The 19756-nt window shown below is 44.2% G+C and overlaps 2 protein-coding genes across 5 annotated transcripts in view; both read left to right on the top strand.

Moving 5' to 3' along the window:
• The first annotated feature begins 40 nt into the window (after nt 1-40).
• On the top strand, nt 41-14384 carry EXD1 (exonuclease 3'-5' domain containing 1). Of its 3 annotated transcripts, XM_072338473.1 has the most exons (12): nt 132-314; nt 865-933; nt 1894-1945; nt 2926-3059; nt 4747-4814; nt 5937-6023; nt 7105-7209; nt 7322-7402; nt 7600-7743; nt 8428-8619; nt 12715-12772; nt 12919-13005. In XM_072338473.1, the coding sequence occupies exons 1-11, from the start codon at nt 197-199 to the stop codon at nt 12766-12768; spliced, it is 1104 nt and encodes a 367-aa protein (XP_072194574.1). In that variant the 5' UTR covers nt 132-196; the 3' UTR covers nt 12769-12772; nt 12919-13005. The 3 variants fall into 3 exon arrangements, with proteins under 3 accessions (XP_072194572.1, XP_072194574.1, XP_072194573.1); XM_072338471.1 differs by lacking the exon at nt 12715-12772 and having other exon boundaries at nt 41-314; nt 12919-14384; XM_072338472.1 differs by lacking the exon at nt 12715-12772 and having other exon boundaries at nt 181-224; nt 12919-14384.
• An 874-nt stretch (nt 14385-15258) lies between these two features.
• Nucleotides 15259-19756, top strand: part of INO80 (INO80 complex ATPase subunit) — a 58340-nt gene continuing 53842 nt past the window's right edge. The window contains exon 1 of one of the 2 annotated variants that reach the window (XM_072338738.1): nt 15259-15568. The gene's annotated coding sequence lies outside the window, so the exon portion shown is untranslated. Of the gene's footprint in view, nt 15569-16139; nt 16300-19756 lie in introns of those variants that run through there. The other variant, XM_072338739.1, reaches the window with a different exon arrangement.

Consider the following 19756-nt stretch of genomic DNA (forward strand, 5'->3'; position numbering starts at 1 on the left):
CCGGCGTCAGCGAGGTGAGCCGAGGAGGCCTACCGCTCCCAGCGTGCTGTGCGCGGGGCGCTCCCGCCGCCGTCTCCGTGTGGTGAGCGACCACGGGATTGGGCTTCGGCCGTGGAAGTCCCGCCCCCGCGCTCTATAAGAAGGCCTTGGCGCCACTGCTGGCATATGCTGTACGTCGGGTCTTGGTGAGGTGGTCATGGATCAGCGCCTGGAGAATGCCCTGGGCAAGAGCGTTAAACTCACCTTAACGTGTGGTGTTTTCCAGGGCGTGCTGCATCACGTCAACCCCGGTTGTAACCTTCTGCTACACACAGGTTGGGGCTGGTGATGGGCTCTGCCTCTCCTCAGCCTGACGGGATGGTATGGAGCTGTTGGCTGCCTCGGCCTCCCAACAGCCTGCTTAGTGGTGGGCAGTGCCTTATGGGCTGGCAGCTTCTGTTTGTTTCTTTCATTTTCTTGTGAGTAAGCTGGCTTAGAACAATTATGGCCTCACAGGGCAGGGTCTGTAAGTAGCCAAAACTGTGCCTGGCTGAAGTGGAGTGAATGTGAATGCCAAAGCAGGTGCTAGGCTGAATAAAGCAGTCCTGAAGTTAAGATAGCAGTAACTGCACTCATCTGTATTTTCTAATTTAATATTATGTGAGCGCAGCAGATCAGAATTTCAACTATTGAGTGTAAGGAACCATTGTAGAGGAATGCTGTTCTGAAGAGTGGCAAAACAGTTGCATAAAATACTTAATCTAGTGGCTTGTTTGTTTGTTTGTTTGAGTTATTAGAACTACGTGATGCTCTCATCTTGCTTTATTCTACAAATGATAAGCTTTTACCCATGTGTCTTCATTTTTTCCTACTCCCCTATTGCAGTGAAGAACTTGGAAACTGGCAGGAGCTCCCCAGGAGTAAAGGTGTTTTTCAGCCAAGAAATAGTCAATGGTGAGGCTTTAATGAGTGCTGAGGCATGGGGTCACGTGTGTTTGATTCAGTCCAATTTTAGTTGCTGCTGAATTTTTCAGATGTGCAACTTTCTAATAAAACCAATGGGGATCAGTGCTGTATAAGTCACATCGCTATTGTTCTACTGTTGTTTGCTGGTAAAATAATAGTTCTTCACTTTGTGAAGGTCTTGTGACTGTCCTGCATTAAAGCTTCTGAGTCAAATAACAAACAGTTCAGTAGGACCACTGATGAAAATAACAGCTTGAAGTTAATCAGTTCAGATGCACGTGCTCCCTGTTTACTTCCTGAAGGTGGAAGGAGTAATTGCACATTCATTGTGTGGTATTTTTGTGTTTTGTGTAAGTCTGGGAAGTAAAATTACCAAATGTTCTAGTTAATTTGGCTTTGCTTTTTACTTGCCCAGGTGAAGGTAGTCTCCACTAAGTGGTCTGTTTATGCAAGCCTGTCTGTGATTCACTAATAATAAAAACATGGAATTGTTCATTTAAATTGTTCCCAGTATGTAAAGGTCCTGTGCACTTTTATTGGCATTTGCTATAAAGCTTTGCTTTGGAAACAATGAGCTGAAGAGGAAATAGCTAGAAGGTAACTTATCAAGTGTTTAACTGTGTCCATCTGCCTTTATCCCATGTACCTGTGTACCTAACCGTATGTAAGGTAATTAGTTGTAGATCCATATTGATTTTGGTTTTGGTAGGATGCAAGCCATTAGTTAGCTTTGTTTAAATGCCTCAGTTCTGAAATACACCTTTTTTTATAGATCACTTGTGTAAATTCCTACATCAGAATGAGTTTTAAATATTTTATTCATTTTGAGGTTTTTTCCCTCATGTAGCCATGTCCTATTCTGATTAATATATTTCTTCTATTTTGAGAAGTAGCTGTCAAAATCTTGCTGGTAAGCACCAGAATATAAATTGCTTACTTCTATTGCAGTGGAATTGCTGGATGAACCAGATTCAGAGAAGAGAACAGCAGTGCTGTCTGAGTATGTTGAAGTATTTCCTTCCTTCCATGATAAAAGATGGGGTGGGGATGTACTTGGTAGGGAGGCCAACACCTGCATTCAATATCTTACTGGTGTTTAAACCCAACTCTGCCAGTTTTGCACTTCACCTCAAAAGAAGTGAGCAAGGTGATGAGTATCAGGCCTCCACTGTTTAAAAGACTTTTTCAGGCTGTTGCATGTTATTTTTTCTTCCCACTGATGTTTCTAGGTATAATTTTCTTGCTTTGTTTATGGTTTCAGGGTGAGTTTGCTAAGAACATTTCTTCTGTGATTGTTGAGTAACTCCAGGGCAGTTGTACATAGGAGTTAAGTTCTTCTTACTTCCTGTTGTATAGTCTCTTTTTTTTGCTCTGAATGTATATACACGTGCACATACTTAAATATGCAGGTAGAGGACTGTTTGCTAACTCTTTGGTCTTGACTTGTAACTATTTGTTATTAAATGACCTCCTTTAAACTATAGTGAAGTTCCAGTGGATATAACTGTTTTTCGTATTTATGAACTTGTAAAACCAGCCTTCAATTATAGTTTCTGATCTGTTATTTATTTTTTATGGATTCAGTGTAAAGATTTGCAGATGTTTAAACTGTGGGGGTCTTGAGCTTATGCCACACAATTCAGTCTTTGTAATTCTTTTTTTCCTTGAGACCTTCATAGCTGAACTCTGCAATGAACGTCTGTTCAGGTTCCGTTTTCACCTTTTACTTTCAGACACATACCCCAAATTTCATGTAAAATAAAGATCCTCTGGGCAGAGTAAGCTTATGTTTGAATAGCTTCAAATTCTTCCTTAAGAATTGGGCACACATGATTAGGAAGTTGTTTCATGTGTAACTGTTGTTGGATGCAGGTGGATGGCATTGCATTAAGAATTTTTCCTTGTTAAAATATCCAATCTTAGTAAAATGTGTAATGTTTCACTTTTGTGCATGTATGTATGTCTGCCTTGCTCCTGCAGGTGTGCTTCAGCTGTAGAGGAGAACAAAGGAGTAGACACAAGAAGAGCACGTGGTAGCCTGGGAAGTTCTCCATGTCTTTCCCTAGAGAGGCAGCTCAGGGCCTTTAATAGTTTAAGCATGAACTCCCTCCCAGGTAATGTCGGTGTTAGCTGTAATGACAGAATGGTGTGATGGGAAGTATAGTGGCAAAAGGATCAGTGTGGTGAGAAGATTTTACAAAGGAAAGGGAAAGATTGCTCACCTGTCTCTGAGGATCTGGTTTAATAGAGGAAACTCCCCAGGGGAGGGATCTCCAGAGAAAGAGCCTTCTGTAGTGGCAGTCAGTGGTTAGACAGGGTTCAAGAGATGCAGACAGATTCTGCCCCTTCTGATTGTGTTGGTGAATTGCCTTCACCTCTGTTCCCAGGGCTGATGGGGTCTTTTCTCCAGGTGCTCAATTAGTGGTACAGGCCGTGATTCAACAATTCCCGTACACAGTCAAGTAGTGTAGTTGGTTTGTGTTAGCCAGTATCTTCCCTAGAAGCTGCAGTTTCTTGGCTTGTCTGTTATCTGGACAGGCTGTGCTCTGCAAGAACAATGGTCATGGGCAGATAGGCACAGAGTATGTTATCTGCAGACATGCTTTTTGCCTGCAGATATGTATGTGACATCAAAAAGAAACTCCTCCTTTCAAGAATGTTTGTCCTGTGGTTCACATCAATAGTAAAAGTGGTGGAGTAGGATAATTGATCTTTTGGATAAGTCAAAGTGCTTCAGTTGGTAAACATTCCACTTTAGTGATTATTTAATCTTATACTTGTCCCTGAAATGTATGTGACATGACAAGTAAATGAAAATTCATTAAGGTTAATGCTCTTTAGTATTGTGCTGGCTGTTACGCTTTAAAGGTGCTTGCATTGAATTGGTTGAATGATTCCTGCTCTATGTACAACCACAGGTATGGATCTAAGAAGTAATAGGCTTACTGTTTTTATAGAGCCTTGACAAGCACTCATTGCTTGTGTAGTCTAAAGGAAGGTTATCTGCATTTACCTTATAAGTGAGGGGAAAAATGGGCAAGGTTGACATGCTTTAAAATGTTGCCTTATCTTTGAAATTGATATTAGTTCAGAACATTGTCCTTGTGCTATTGTGGGTGTGTGTAAATGGGGATGGGAAAACCTTTGAAAACTTTCTTTAGCTGTTCATGAGATGTTAGGCAGGTGTTCAAAAATGCTAGTGTCTGTCTTAGGTTCTGTTAGTGCTCTTGGTCATTTACCTGTTGATGTTCTATGGTCTCACTGTCCTGTTATTGTTTAAGTTTTCACTTTCCCTGTAATGCCTGGGAATTAGGGCTGTTCTAACAGGTACAGTTTCATTAATTGAAACCTCTTTTTCCTTTATGTGTCAAAAAGGCAAAAGAAAAACACTGCAACTTTTGAGTATCATTTTTTTCCATTGAAAAGTAAGAATTTTGATTCATGCTGAAAGACTATGCACAACCAAAATGAACAGTTCAGTAATCTGCAGCTGGGATTCCCCATCCCTTGAGGTTTTTGAGGCCAGGTTAGATGGGGCTGTTAGCAACATAGACCACGTAGACTATAGGCACTGACTCTGCCTCCTGTGGGGGGATTGGAACTGGATGAGCTTTAAGATCCTTTTCAAACCAAACTGTTCTGTGACCTGCAATTCTTATTCTATGATCTGTTTGTGTGTGTTGAGGAAGTAGAGAGATAAGAGCTGAACTGCTGAATTAGAGTGACATTGTAACTGAAACATATACCATCTATAAGAGTTTGTTCAAGCACAGAAAACATCTTTTTAAAATTTCATTTTAGAGAAGGAGGAAGAAGAGAGAGTACAGTATACAGTTGTTGATTGCTTCCGGGAGAAATTTGGCCCAGCAGTGAGTATTAATTGAAGCTTTTATGCATTGTATATGACTTCAAAGCCTCTTCTGTTCTAATTGCCAGTACTGGATTGTGAGCATTGCTCCATGAGGAAAATTGTTTCTGCAGGTTGTAGTGAAATTTGAATTCTAAGTAGTAACTGGCTTCTTTAAGTTGGGTAGAAATGGTATCCTTGGTGGCATTAAGGTGTATTTAAGTTGTATATACATGATGGAAATAGTTTGCAGCAGATATCATTGATTGTTGTGGTTTTCAGAATCTGTATCAGCTGTGAACTGAGGTGAGGGGTCAGTATTGCAGTTAGTGAGCAATTACTTAAGAAGGTAACAGTACCAGGATTTGTTAGTGTTTGGAGAGGAAAATGGCAGTGCTGTTTTTATGGGTGTAATTCAGAAATACCTGGACCTTGGCTTTTTTTTTTATTTTAAACAGTGTGTAACATCAGTGAATTTGGTAGAAGGGCTTATTAAACCTAATAGTGTTTTTAGGTCAGAATTAGCCCAGCAATGCCATATATTTGATGCCATTTTGTCTTGCAGCTAAGTCAGCTGAGATTTGGGTACTTCTTATATGTATAATGCACGTTTGGATAAAATAGCCCTTTTACCACACGGGAAGATTTCCCTGACTGCAGAGGAATTTAATTTTTGCTTGAAAAGAAGCTGTCTTTTTCCTGCTCCTTTTATATTGTATGTACGGTATGGGTTAGTTCATCTTAATTATCTGTGAACTTCTAGTGTCTGGGAGTAAGTTTCATTTCTTATACTTTAGAAGACAAGTTATTGTGTTTTTACCCAAAAGGAATACCTCCTTTGTGATCCCAAGGATGTTCCTACAACCTACTTAAAAATTTCTTAAGAGGAGATCAGGAGAGTCTACGTTCTTTTAGTTAATCCATGATCTCTGTTAAATCTGTCATTGTTTCTGCTTCTGTCATGCCATGTCTCTGAGCTGATACTGTCTGTTTCTCTTGGGTCACTGTATAGTTGAGTTTTGTAGTTTGTGATTTATATTTACATTTCTTAAATTTGGATTATGACCAGAAAAATTCTACCTTACTATTTGTCTCTCGGCCTATTAGTCTCTGGCACTATTTATTTAGCCCTGTTTTTCATTAGGTGCTGCACCTGAAACAACAGGATGTTATCAGTGTTGTTGGAGAAGGTGTTGATTTGCGTCCCCATGGAAAACTCCTATGGCTTCAGGTAAGAAACAGATGTTTTCAAACAAGTGGCCCTGCATAGTAGCAAAATTGGGAAATGTTTTGGGACTAGCCTGTGTTTAAGACTTAGATAACTGTTTTGGTAAAGGGATATGATTTTTCTCTAGGCAAGTTAAATGTTTTATGGAAGATATGTTGCAGAAACAATTATGCCACTGTGAGGCAATCTTATAAGTAATCTATATTTAATATAAAGTAGTATTTATACATTGTATAAATTATAAAATTTATTAAATATAAATAAACTATATAGCATATGTTTAACATTTGTTTGTAAAAACAATATAGTTTACTTGGCTTTCCATATATATTTACTTGAATAGAGGTATTACAACAGTACAACTTTTGTCTATTAAATAGCTACAAGGCCTACCTAATCATAATGCCAAGATAACTGAATTAGATGGAAGGATTAAAGCATATCTAAAGATAAAAGATCTTGTTTGACTGTGTTATTAATATTTGAAAAGAGATAGAAAAGCGTATTGTTTAATATGCTCAAAAGCACCTTGGTTTATCTTCTAAACATGCTCAGTCCTAAGCCTATTTATCCAAAGCAAAAACTTGTGTGGGAGTTTTGTACTTCAGTCTTGTCTACCTGCTGCGGATGAATTTGTATTAGATGTTAAGACATGAGTTTGAGCATCGGCCATAAAATTTAGACCATTCTATCTGGAATGTTGTGGTGGAAAATGATCTCCTTTATTTTTTGGTAGTAGTTCTTGAAAACAGAAGGAATGTCACCACCATGAGAATTTTGCTTGATGGTGTCAACTATTATGTCATCATAACAGTTGTGGGAATTTGTTTGGAGTACTTCAGCTAGGGTTTACTTTTGATATGTCTCAAAATGCTAGCTTAAAATGTGTATAGTATACTACTGGATCATTCTTTTTACCTTCTGTATCTCTGCATGCTTGAAAAAAGGAAGAGTTTCTCACAGGTTAGCATTGATATAAGCCCTTATATGACAGATTGTCTTGTATGTAACAGTGCACTTTCTCCACCTTCAAATCCATTGTTCTTTTGTTCCTTACTCATCTTCTCTGCACATCAATTTGTAGATAGCAACAAAAAGCCGTGTTTTTCTATTTGATATTCTCCTTCTGGGACCTCAAGCTTTCAGAAATGGATTGCAAGCTGTGCTAGAAGACAAAAACATTTTGAAGGTAAGGGTGGAAGGTTTAAGGATACCTAAGGTGGTAGTGTATATATGTGTCTTGATCACCAGAAAAGTTGTGGTTGTGCACATACTTCTCTGACAGCTCTTTCTTGCTCCAGGTCATACATGACTGCCGCTGGATCTCAGATTGCCTCTTTCATAAGTACAGCGTACTTCTTGACAATGTCTTTGATACACAGGTACTCTTCAGATAATGTGGTTGGGAACAAACAAGGTATGCAGTCTGTTCCTGCTCTCCCTGTAAAGAGCAAAATGAATAAAACCAGGATTGGAAATGAGGAAACAATATTCTGTGCAGTTATTGCTGTAGGCTATTGATTGCTTTGCTTTGGGTTAACAGATAGTGGTCATAACATATGAATACCTTCCATCACAGGTTGCTGATGTTCTGCAGTTCTCAGTGGCAACAGGTGGCTTCTTTCCACACCGCACTTGCACGTTACAGGAGTGTCTGATGCAGCACTTGAGGATACCTTCCAAATGTAAAACCCTCATGAAGTGCAAGCAGCAAATGGCTTTGGTGGGTGATTTAGTGAGGCACAGCTTGTGAGCTGTACTTTGCCTCTTTAGAGATTTTTATTGTAGTTTTTAAGAGTGTGATGCTGTTTCATGGTTGGATTGCTGTAGTTAAGGACATTTTGTAACAGTCGTTTGGGAGACAGAGGCCCAGCTTCAGCTGCAGTATTTCTAGTATTTCTAGTATTTCCCAATAGTTCATTTGAAACTGAGGTATTGAAGAAACACAAAACTTGTGCAATAGAGATTATGTGTAACCTGTAAAAAAGTCATGTATATTATGATCCCCAGATCAATTCTGAAGCCTAGTCCAACAACAAATTGGTAAAAATGAATCCTGAGTCAAGTAGGGAAAGGGGAAACTTCATGCTGGTGCTACTAGTGTGGAAAGTTAGATTAGTGGTTCAGTGGCATTTGCCATCTTAGGAATTCTACCTAGTTTCAGGCAGATACGTGAGAGAATCTAGCATTAAATACTGGAGTAGATGTATGTTTTTAAGCAATTCCACCTCCCAAACCTTCTCTGATATCTGCTGGGTTGTATGCAGAGAGTCTTAGAAGCTGCAAGTGTTCTGTAGCACTAAAGTAGACAGCAGGGTCTGGTGATTCAACAGCAGAGGAATATGATGAAAAGCTTTATTATAGTTCTTACTACTAAATAACTTCTTGTTTGTATTGGGATGCACAGGAGAATCCTGATATATGGTTTTTGAGACCCCTCCCACCTTCTCTGCTTCAAGTACTTGCTCTGAAGGCTATGTACCTTCTGCTTCTCCGCTCATCTCTAATGGATAGCTTCATGGCAGACTTCACAGCTGTGGTACATGCTTACTTAAATACTTCACAGCATGGATCTGAAGATCACCTTGGAAGTATAAAGGTAGAAATGTCCTTGTTTCTTAGTACAGTGAAATAATCTAAGGCTCAAATGGATAAACCTAATTAAAGTCTCTTCATCTTCTGCAGATGTACAATCTGTGTTATGCCACATCTTGTTTTTGGCACTCAGTAGCAGGAGCGATGGTGTCTACAGCTCTCTAGCTGCATTTCAAGTCAGTCTGTTAGCATAAATCCACCTTAAGTTTGTGTTGCAGATAGTGAGCTGCAGCCTTCAAGGCACAGGCATATATGCATTCTGTTCATTCTAGTCTGACATAGAAATTCTGGGCTCAGTTGATGGTGGGTGGGTGTGGACATGAAAAGAGAGAGGCAGCTGTGAAGTGGTGTTATCTGGAGTTGCCATATTTTGGTAGGAGATGTTACTCCCCAAGACTTGTTCTATTTTTCTTCCCTTGTTGTCATTACTTCTGACTCATTTTGAATATACTTGTTTTTGAGAAATACTGTCTTTTGTTGCTCAGTATTTTTTATTTGTGATTACTGCTCTTCTGAATTATCTAAAAATAAAATCAGGTACTGTTTCTCATTGTTAGTTATGTAGATCCAGTAATATTGTCTCATAAAAACAATTCCATGTGTCTTGGAGTGGCTTTGGTGTGGTGGCAGACTCTTCTGTAATTCCTTGGTTATCTTCAAAAGGGGAGAGGTGTGGGATTTCTTTGACTGAGGAACTTGACTTTCCCTGTTAATGGGAAGAACAGTTCAGTGCAAACTAAATAGGTGGTGTTACGGTGTGGTCTTTTTCAGTGTCTTTAGTGAAGAAATTATAGTGGGGACTGCACTATGAAAGATATTGCTGCTGTTGGAATAAAGAAAAAAGTAAATGGTCAGACATCCTCATTCGTCTCAATATAATAGAACTAATTTATGGTTAGATCCTGTCACTACCTTATTTTTGCAGTTGTAAATATTATGAAATATTATGAAAACTGAGTGCAGATCTGTCTTAGAGAATGGAAGTATTTATTTTCCTGGTGTAACAAAGCATTCAGTCCTGGACTCGAATCCTTTAGGTATTATATAAAGTCTCTGAACAGTAAATAACAGTACATCCAATTATTAAGGATGTAGTAAGAGAAATGTACATAACCACAAGAGGTCACAGTTGCTTCACAGGTAGATATATCTGAAAACATTTTTAGTTTTAAATAACAAGACTTTATATATGGTTCATGGGGGGTTGAAGGGAGCAGACTGAACATATCCTTTGTTGTTCCTAATCTCAGAAATAGCAAGAAGAAAAAGTGAGTGTCTCCTCATGGAGGAAAGCCAGGCCTGTGCAGTTGCCTTTGTGGGTTGCTTCATGTAGTAAGAGTTGAGGAAAGTGTGAATAAGGCTAATGAAGATAGTTCTTTGCCATGCCTTGGGCCTCTGCATGCCAAGTCTCTTCAGTCGGTTTTCTAGGGGAATCTCTTAAGTGAGAAGCTCCTGTGTACCCTAATAGGCCCCAGGGGCAGAATACAGGAAGCACTTTCTGGCTAAATGCAGAACTCCTGCCAGTTCAGAATGTCCTGGGGGCTTTGGGATATACCCAGGAGTGCTTGATTTCAGCCTTATCACAGAATCACAGAATTGTAGGGGTTGGAAGGGACCTCTAGAGATCATAGAGTCCAACCCCCCTGCCAAAGCAGGCTCCCTACACCACATCACACAGGTAGGCGTCCAGGCGGGTCTTGATTATCTCCAGAGAAGGAGACTCCACCACCTCCCTGGGCAGCCTGTTCCAGTGCTCCATCACCCTCACTGTAAAGAAGTTCTTGCGCTTATGCATAACTACAGGTACCTGTGCCTAATTTTGCCCTGTGTGTTGAAAATTCATGATTGCCAGAGAGTGAGCTTGTTTTGTTGCAGCCTGTTTCACCAGAAGCTGATACTCTTCCTTATTGTAAAGTTTTTGTGAAGAATTTGATGAGAACAAAGTCCTAGATTATCAGAGGCTATGGGTAAGCTGGTACAAATAAAAATGGATCAGTGATATTTTATTGCTTTTGCAGCAATAAACTGGAATGAGCAGAACAAGTAGCAGTTATGTATTTTGTGCAAGTACCATGTAAATGAATCTTTGACACATATTGTAAATTTCATGAGCAATTACAGCTGTCACCAGTGAGTGTTGCTTTCAGTTGAGGTTTCATCTATATTTTCTTCCCCTTGGTTGTTTTTTTTAGATGTTTTGCTGGAAATGGCAGAGAACCAGGGTATTTCTGGGCAGCTTTTCTAGCAAGACTTCCTTCCACCTTGCTTCTGGACAGCCAAGTGCAGTCTTGGCGTAGCAGTTCACAGGCTGTTTCTTGTATGTTCAGTGTGACTTTCTGCCAGGAGTAATTGTTCTTGTGGATGCAGATGAAGTTATATGGGCTTCTGTGCCTCTATCTCTAGAAAAGAGCTAGGAAAGAAGCAGTGTTAAGTTTCTTCTCCTTATAAATGTGTGTTGTGTGTGGATGGGTGTTCTGAAATACCACTGCATTCTGCTGTGTAGGACTTAAATTCAAAGAGAAATACTTCCTAGGAACCAATATTGAGGAGCAAATACACTTGTAGAAGTGCAGTGTTCTGAGTGGTGAAAGTTTACCAGGAGAGCTTTGGAACCATAGAGTTTTTGCTCACCACCATTATCCCTGTGCAGTAGAAATTATTTCCCAGTGTGCTTCAGGTAAGCTGCAGTATATCTACTGCAGTGCAGTGTATAGTACCAGGTAGCATGTTCATGGCAGGTGATGGTAGAAAGTTTGTTCTCTTTACATATAATTGCATGCTTGAACAGTAAGTCTTCCTAATTGGTATGTGAGTGAGGGCCCCACATGTTGATCTTGTAAGGGGAATTTTCATGCAGATTGGCCTTAAGTGATTGAGGGCATAGGTTACTTCTCACTGTGCTTGTAAATTCACCCACTTGTAAATTCAAGTGGATAAACAGACTGTGAGTGGGGCTTTCAAGTAAGTGCTCTGCTATTTTTTTCCTGTACTGTTTGGCCACCTTCTGGATCTGTGCAAACGTCTTGATGCAGGTTTTGAGATGCACACGTTCCCTTTACAACAGCTATGATAACTCTGTCCTGGTGTATCCTACCTGTGTATTTGTTCATTCTGCTCTTAGTCTTTCTGCCAGTGAGCTCATAGGGGCATCTCATTTAGCAACATGTAGCTTGCTATGGACCTTTAAATATTTAGCATCTTCCCATATTTCAGTGTTAAATACAGGAGGGGAAAATGTTGCATTTGTTCCCGTGCTGGTTTTGTGTTCTGGCTGTTGCTTTGCCCAGCAGTATGGCTGGTGTTTCATGTGCTTCTGGGGATAAAAGGAAGTTTTAGAAATTCATTTTCTTATACTTGTGCAAATAATGTTTTTTTTTCTAGTCTGCCTTTTGTTTTCTCTGCAACTTCATCCTTACTTTCATTTTTATACACCCAACTCTACTGAAGGATGGTTGCTGAATAGTCTCTGTAGCCCTGTTCTGAAGTTCTGTCAGTTTCCTTTTGCTTTGTCGTATTTTGCTTTTAAGTAATGTTTACTCAGTGCAGCCTGTATGTTACCTCAAAGCGACTCTGTGCTACTTGATAGGATTTGAATTTGTTTGGCTGCCTTTTCCTACTTGCTAGCAAGCTTTCTTATTTATATGTAATTGCCCTTTATAAGGATGAGAGCAATGGTGAATTTCCTTGGTGCTTGTACAGATGTGGTGAGCATTGCAGTCCTTGTTAAATAGCAGTTCCTTGAATGTAAGGTTTTTGAATAGTGTTTCATGAACTGCTCAGAAGCGCATCTCCTTTCATGAACTTCGTAGGCAGCTGTTCCATTTATTTATGAACTACTGACTACTATTCCACATGAGGTTTGTTTGTTTAGGATAGAAATACTATGATTTGGAGAAAAGCCAGGAGAGGTGCCTTTGCAGTGGTTCCTACAAGGAAATGTGAACTGAACACATAAGTCTTTTGGGGCTTTATTATAACTTAGTAGTACAGAAGATCTCTGGAGAAGTCTTAATCCCATATGCAAAATATCACTTAAATGCTTAAGATCTGCATAATAAAGGCATAAACAGTAATGCAGGTCTAATGTTTTTCCCTTTAGGCTGCCTTTGAGAGAAAGGATGGAGTCTCCCCAACCCAGATAGTGTTTGTATAAGCAGGTAGTTAATTCATGCTGTAGATTTAATAAGAAATGATTGTTCTGTTTCGTTGCCGAATCGGAGGAAGCTCTTATCTGGTACCAACAACAGTAGAGCATGTGTATGCAGATGTATTGCTTATATTCCTTTTCTTTTTTCCTTATCAGCCTAATTGCCTGGAGCTGCCAAAGGAGCTGCGTCAGCTGGCAGACATCCAGAAGCTGCGAAGGGAGAAAGCAGTGAATGAGCACAGAATAAACGAGGATGGTCTTTTGATCAGACGAGTCGTAGAATTAAATGAGAGAAATCCACAGGAGGATGAAACCCACTGAGATGACAGGGTCTGTCTTCTCCCCGAGATGAAGCAGTGTGTCGAACTACGTCCTTCAACAGTCGGGATCTACTTTATCAGTGAAAGGAAGATAATAAAAAGCAAGTGTCAAGTCTGTAAGAGAATCTCAGATTAACCTCAGGTTGGCTGTAAAAATCTTTGGTGCAGGTAACTCGATAAGCTTGTGTTATGTATGTCAGGACTTTCAAAGAATAAGATGGAGCTATTCCTCATGCAGAAGCACCAAACAAAAACTCCTCCTTTACAAGGAGAGGTGAGCAGATTGTTGAGGGGAAAATGTTGGTCTCACTAATCCTAATTTCTGACTTGTTAAGATCTATTTTGAGATCGCTTTTTTTCCCATGAGCTGTTTTGGCTACTGACCTTTATCAGACTATTGTCTTAGATTGCTTTGATGCCTTTGTTGTTTTCAACTGTTGTAGATATTTAAAACTCAAACCAAACATGCGAGTGGGGGAGCTTGTAAGATGCCTGTTCTTTGATATTAGAAAGGGTTTGCTTGGAAACAACAGCAAAAAGTTGTGGTCAGCCCAGGTAGGCTTGGTTTATAGACAGGTCTCTTTGGCATAACTGTACAAGTCTTGCATAGGAGAATGCAAGAGTTCACACTCTACGGAACAGCAGTGCTGGCAGAAACAGCAGAGGAATACAGATTAAAAAAATAACAGCTCTTTTCTACCAAGACAGAATTATTGTTATGCTAACTGGTTTTGCAGCTTTGTGCTTATAGAGTTGCAGCCCACCTCTGTCAGCACTGTGTCATACTCATATAGATAAGACAGTGACCGTAGTGTGTACACAGAAAAGCATCTGTTCCAAAAGGGAAAACAGTTGAATTAGTATGAGTTACGTTTAGAGTTTTCCTCAATAAAAATTAGAGAGGCAAAATTTATTTCCAGTGTTCCTTGCTTTGCCTGTTGTTCATTGAAATACTCGACCAGCAGTGTTTAAATGAGGTTTTTGAAGCTCTAGATGTAGTTATTTCAGGAAGTGGCAGAGAAAAGTCTGAAGGTTTGATCTTTGGCTTTGGGGGGGGGGGAGGGGTTGGGCTCAATGACCTCTGGAGGTTGCATCCAACCCCTGTGATTCTGTGATCTTTGACAGTGCACTTCTCTGTGGGTTCTGTTGTTTGTTCTTTTAAATCTTTAACAGTGTTTGTGTTATTTGTGATTGAATTGTACAGTTATCTGTGATTGAGGTGTATAGTTATTTCATCTTGGTTCACTGTAGGAAAATAAAACAGGCTTGAAATGTTTCTTCTAGCTTTTTATGTGGCTGTTGAGACTTGTTTAATTTGGTCGACTAGGAGACGCTGCCTTGAGCCCCTTCTCAGCACTGGGCTGTGTGTGTTCAGATAAGGACAACTGTAGGCAGCTTTTGGAGGAGGTAGAAGTAGCCTTTGCTTTTTGCTTCCAAGCTGCTGTGCTACCGTATGCTTTCTGTGCCTCTTCACTCCATTCCTTGACAACAGATCAGACTGCCGTCTCCGTGCAGTGAGCTGAAGCACTGCGAATCATGAACACGCTGCCTCGTGGTACTAGTTCATGGGTTGTGGTAGACAGCCGTGCTGACAGCTTCAGCCCAGCAGTCCTTACAACGCATCGCGCTCTCACCACGGCCTTCAGTCTGCCGTTGTCTCAAGCTCATCTGCCGTAACTCTTCACGTTCCAGTACAGCAAAGCGACGCGCAGCTCTGCACGCGACAGCCGTTCTGCCCGTTCAACCGTCACGGGGCCGCCCTCCCCCCACGCAGCCCGAGGCCGGGCCGCCGTCGCCCGCCCCAACAGACGCGTGGCCGCCTCTCGCAGCCGCCACCAGCGGCCCCGCCGCCCTTCCGGCGGCTCAAGGGCGAGCGGACGTCACTTCCGGTGTTCGTGCGCCTCCCGCCGCAGACATCGCGAGAGCTGCCCCCGCCTCGCGCGAGACTCGCCGGGCTCACCCGGCCGCTTCGCCCGAGTCCCTTCGGCAATTTCCGTCACCGCCAGACTCTACCAATCGGTCCGAGGAGCGCATCGATGAGCGCGGACCCCCCCGCGGGCTACGCGCGAGGCCGCCGCCGCGGCACGGGCCCGGGACTCGTACGGCGGCGGCACCGTCGCCGGTGGGGCGGGGAGGCCGAGACGCGGGGCCGGAGCGGCGGGCCGGCGTGCGGGGCTCGATTGTTCAGGCCTGGCCATGGCGCCTCTCCTCCCCCCCGCCATGGCTCCCCGTGTCCCTGCTCCTCTCCTCTCAGTGAGCGAAAGTGGCCGCCGCCGCCGTCCCAGCGCCCGCAGCCGCCGCCTCCTCCTCAGCAGCAGCGCGGGCGCCATCTTGGCGAGGCAGGAGCCGGGAGCGCCCCGCGGCAGGAGACGGGCAGCGGCGGCCCCGTCAACGTGCGGCGAGAGGCCGGGCGGAGCGAGCGGGGCGGCGAGCCCCGGGGACACCCCCAGCGCCCGCGCCGCACCGCAGCCGGGCCCGCGCCCCAGGTGAGCAGCGCGGCGGCCGCGGAAGGACGCGTCGGGCCGGTGGTGGGGTGGGCTGCTCCCCACCGGGCCGCCGCTCCCCCCCCTCCCTGAGCGGCGGCGGCGGTCGGGCCTTTTCTTAAAGGCGCAGCCCCTTCCCCGCCCGCCGCCGGCAGCGCCGCGGGCCGCACCCCCCCCCCCCCCTTCCCCTTCCCCTCCGCCGCCCGCAGCGCGGCGCACCGGCCCCGGGGCCCCGCGGGCGAACGGGGCAGGGGGGGCTTCGGGGGGGCGGGCGGGGGGGGGGGGTCGTGCACCTGCGGGCGCACGTGCGCGCGGGGGGCAGCAGCGCGTGCGCGGCCGGGGGGGGCGGGGGTGCGGAGTGCGGGCGGGGCCGCGGGGTGTCGCGGCGGGGGGGGCAGGGCCGGGGATCGCGGCCGGCTCTGCTCTACCTTCCCCCTCCCCCCGCGCGGCGCTGCCCGCCCGGCCCGGGGGCGTGAGGTGCCGGCGGGCGGCGGGGCGGGCCGGGAGGAGGAGGAGGAAACGGTGGCCGCGCCCCGGCCTCGTGTGGGCGCCCGGCGGCGGCGGGGCCCTCGCTTCTCGGGGTCTGGCGCCGCGTCAGCACGATGCCGCGCCGCCGTGGGCGGTGGTGTGCGGCCACGGGCGGGCCTGCCGCCGGGGGCGTACGGGGGACTCCCGTGGGGCGATGCCGCTGTCAGATGGTGACGGGGCGGGGAGCCCCTGCGCGATGGGACGGGGTAACGGCCTTAAACCGAGAGGGGGCGGGTGGAAGTTGGGCGCTGGGAGGAAATCCTTCACGCGGAGGGCGGTGAGGCGCCGGCCCGGCTGCCCAGAGGGCTGTGGTGCCCCATCCCTGGAGGCGGTCGGGACCGGGTTGGATGCGGCCCTCGGCAGCTGAGCCGGTGGGGGGCAGCCCTGCCTGCAGCGCGGGTGGGACTGGGAAGACTTAAGTTCCCTTCCATCCCAGTTCTGCGTTTATGACAGTTCCTATGGACTACTTTTTCCTCACGTGTATGGAACGGTTCAGCCAAAACCCGTTTTTTATAATAAGTCTTCTTCACATGCATTGCTAGAATTCTACCTTTTTTCTTATGCAGACCTGCTGTTTGGATGTGTTTTGTGTACTTCATACACCTGTGTGTTCACAACACTTACCCGTTTTTCATTTCCATGGATCAAAACTGACATTCATATAGTCATCCCCTCAGTGTGACTTGTAGGACTGGGCTGTGACTTCCATGAGGTCGGTAAGGCTGAGAGCAGTAAGGGAGAAGAGGAAGAGAAGGCCAGCAGCTTGAACTGTTTGCCAGTGTTTGAGGATGTTTCCTCTAGGTCACCTCTAGGCCATCTCTTCCATATGTATTGCTAAGATTGCTTAAAATCCCGCCTTGTGCTTCTTGGCTGTTAACGTGAGCAGGTTCTGCTCTGCTTAGATATAATGTAAAGGCAGTATGTTCTGCAGAAAGCGTGCTGTGTGGAGAGCTGAAATATGCAGTAGGGGCTGCTTAGGTGGCAAGAAGAAAACGATTCTCTTAGGGCTTTCCTGGGCATGCTTTCCTTTTTGTGAGCTGAGGCAAAAGGGTGACACGCAGACAGGCAGTCTGTGCAGGCTGTGTGTTGTGGGCATAGTGTGACAGCTGTGCTCTGTGCAGCAGGACCAGAGTCCTAATGGAGAGCTGCCAGGAGGTGGGTACTGGCTCTGGGGGCAAGGCCTGCTCTCACCCTACACCACGCGGTGACACGTGTGGGTCTGTCTCTCCTGGGAGTTTTTCGCCTGTTGTAAGTGTGTGAGCAGAGCTGTGATGTGCCAGCTTCTGTGTTTGGTCCGTTTTAAGGCATTCTGTAGTTTGGTTTTACTTCTGATACCACTTTTGTAGGGCTGTATACATTTTTTTCTTCTTTTTCTTTTTTTTTCTCCAGTCAGTTCCCATTACTTACGTAAATAGAAGACTGGGAGCCTGTGCCCCAGTGGCTCTTTTCTGTGTTTAAAAGCAGTTAAAGTGGAGCTGAAATCAATGAAGTGCTGTCTTGTTCCTTGGAAAGCAATACAAAACCTTGCTACAAAAGCAGAACAGCAGAGTGCTGTGTGTGGAGCATTGTATAGTTTTAACTAAGTACATTCCTTGAAAAAGTGATTAAAAGGATTCCTTAGCTACTGCAAACCAAGAAGATGCAAAGTTATCTTCAGTTACATGTACTTGTTTGCTTATTCAGCCTGAACGTGGTGGGTCTGCACTATGGAGAGCTTGAGTGCTGAATGAAGTGCTCTCCTGACTGGTCTTTGCAAAGCAATGGTCTCTCAGGTATCAGAGTTGCGTTTAGGAAAGTTACTGCCATGGAAGGACTATGTGGAAGCTAGTCTTTACTTACGCTGGGCATATAATGTACTGTGGAGAATGGTTGTCTGTGTGACTGTATGCTTATCAAACTAAATGCTGTTTCTCCCCTTTCAGTTTTTGTTCTCCTCCAAGCAATAAACCCCTTCAGGCTCCCTTTTGCCACTGCAATTGCCTGAATTAGATATTACATGCGTATAAGAAAAGGTGACAATAATGCACCTAAGTGATACTGTACTCGTGAATTTCCCATTTAACCCTTGATGTGTGTGGATGTGGGTGTTTGTGCCAGGAGTGATTCTGGAGATGTGACTGCAGAGTGTCCTTAGAACATTTGCTGTTCCAAGGAGAGCTGTGTGTCTGATTCATACAAGTATTCAAGAAAAGAAACAGAATACCTTAGGTGTTCATGTTAGTTTGGAAAACCTTTGTGACAAAATGCAAAGCGTAAAAAGATGGCATAAGAAAAACTGCTGAAATTTTGAGGGAACTCAGACAGTTTAGAAGGTTGTATTCAATTCTTAATTCTGCTTTCTGGACAAGACTTCTGATGGTATAAGTGGAGGTGTGAGAAATGCATAAATCCCCGTATAAACTGGGATTTTAGCTTTTGGCCCATTTGAATGTGTGGTCCGTGTGCTGACACTGGTTTGAAAGAGAGGTGAGAAGCCACTCCTGTGGGATGAAATGTCCAAGTGAACATGCTCACCAGCCGGCCGGTTGCACTCAGCATGCGTATACTCAGTATGGCAGCTGAGCACATTGGGATTAGTTTTCCTTGCTGATTTGCCACAGGCTAAGAGCAGGCTCTGTGGATTAGGCGCTGTGCTGTACCTTAGCCCTCTGAGGAAGCTTGCATTTGTGTGTGTGCCCTGAGGAGCGCGGTTACCATCAGTGTGTGTAATGCTTCCTGTTGGCATCGGGCATAAAAAGAAGAGAAAGTAATCTGCTGGGCCTCACCAAAGTGTAGAAATGCCAGTGATGAAAGGGATAAAAGAAGATAAAAATGACTCCTGGAGAAGCAGTACAAAGAAAACCCCGTCCAGCTAGGCAGGAGCTCAGAACACTTGCAGCTTATGGGGCTCCTGCTTTAAACTGATACGGGTAGCAGAAACCTGTTGGACTTCATTCAGAAATGGCCAATAGGTATTAAACTCAGTAAGTCTGCTGTTAAAGCTGAGCTGTTTCATGAGAGCAGTGCTTCTGCTGGCTTGGTGGTGCAGGTCAGTGGGCATAAAACTTGGACAAGTTGTGTAAAGCCTGACTGCTTCCTGAGGATGCCCTTGGAGGGCGCTTCTCCAGTGCTGTGTTTGCTTACTGGCCCGCTGGTGGGCAGACTTGAAAAACAAAGTAAATGAGTAAGCCCCGTACCATCATTAACACTGGAATAAGCAATGTGTTTTAAAGGACAAGAAAGGTATCTTGAGAGTGAATTTGGATCTGTAAGAAAATGTATCATTTTGAAAGTTATTTCTGTCAAATTGGTAGCTAAGCAGGAGAGATTAAGAGTGTGGCTGTTAGCATATAAATAAACAGCTGAATTCAGTGCCTCAGTTCTTCTGTATTCAATATGCATCTATAGCTCTCAGTTTGGGGCACTGCTGATGTACGTGCGGGATCTCTGAAGCTCTCATGTGTTTATTTGGTTATTTAGGAGGCAGAGTGAACACCAGTAACTGTTTTGAAGACAAGAGTAATTAACCTTGTGTGTACATGAACCTTTTGGGGCAGTTAAAGCAGGAAAATGGTGAAAAGATTGTGAGCTCTGAGATGTGGAGTGCTGTTACTGGGCCAGCACAAGGAGGACTTTGTTAAGATTGCTCTCTTATTATTTTTCCATTCATTTTGCTGCTAAGCT

This window comes from Excalfactoria chinensis, chromosome 5, assembly GCF_039878825.1.
Source record: "Excalfactoria chinensis isolate bCotChi1 chromosome 5, bCotChi1.hap2, whole genome shotgun sequence".
NCBI classification, from domain to species: domain Eukaryota; kingdom Metazoa; phylum Chordata; class Aves; order Galliformes; family Phasianidae; genus Excalfactoria; species Excalfactoria chinensis.

Excerpts from the sequence above, each read along its gene's own strand:
- EXD1 (XM_072338471.1), top strand. The coding sequence starts at position 197 with ATGGATCAGCGCCTGGAGAATGCCCTGGGCAAGAGCGTTAAACTCACC. Across the intron at positions 3,060-4,746 it reads AAGCATGAACTCCCTCCCAG|AGAAGGAGGAAGAAGAGAGA; the intron begins GTAATGTCGGTG and ends ATTTCATTTTAG. Across the intron at positions 7,744-8,427 it reads GCAAGCAGCAAATGGCTTTG|GAGAATCCTGATATATGGTT; the intron begins GTGGGTGATTTA and ends TGGGATGCACAG.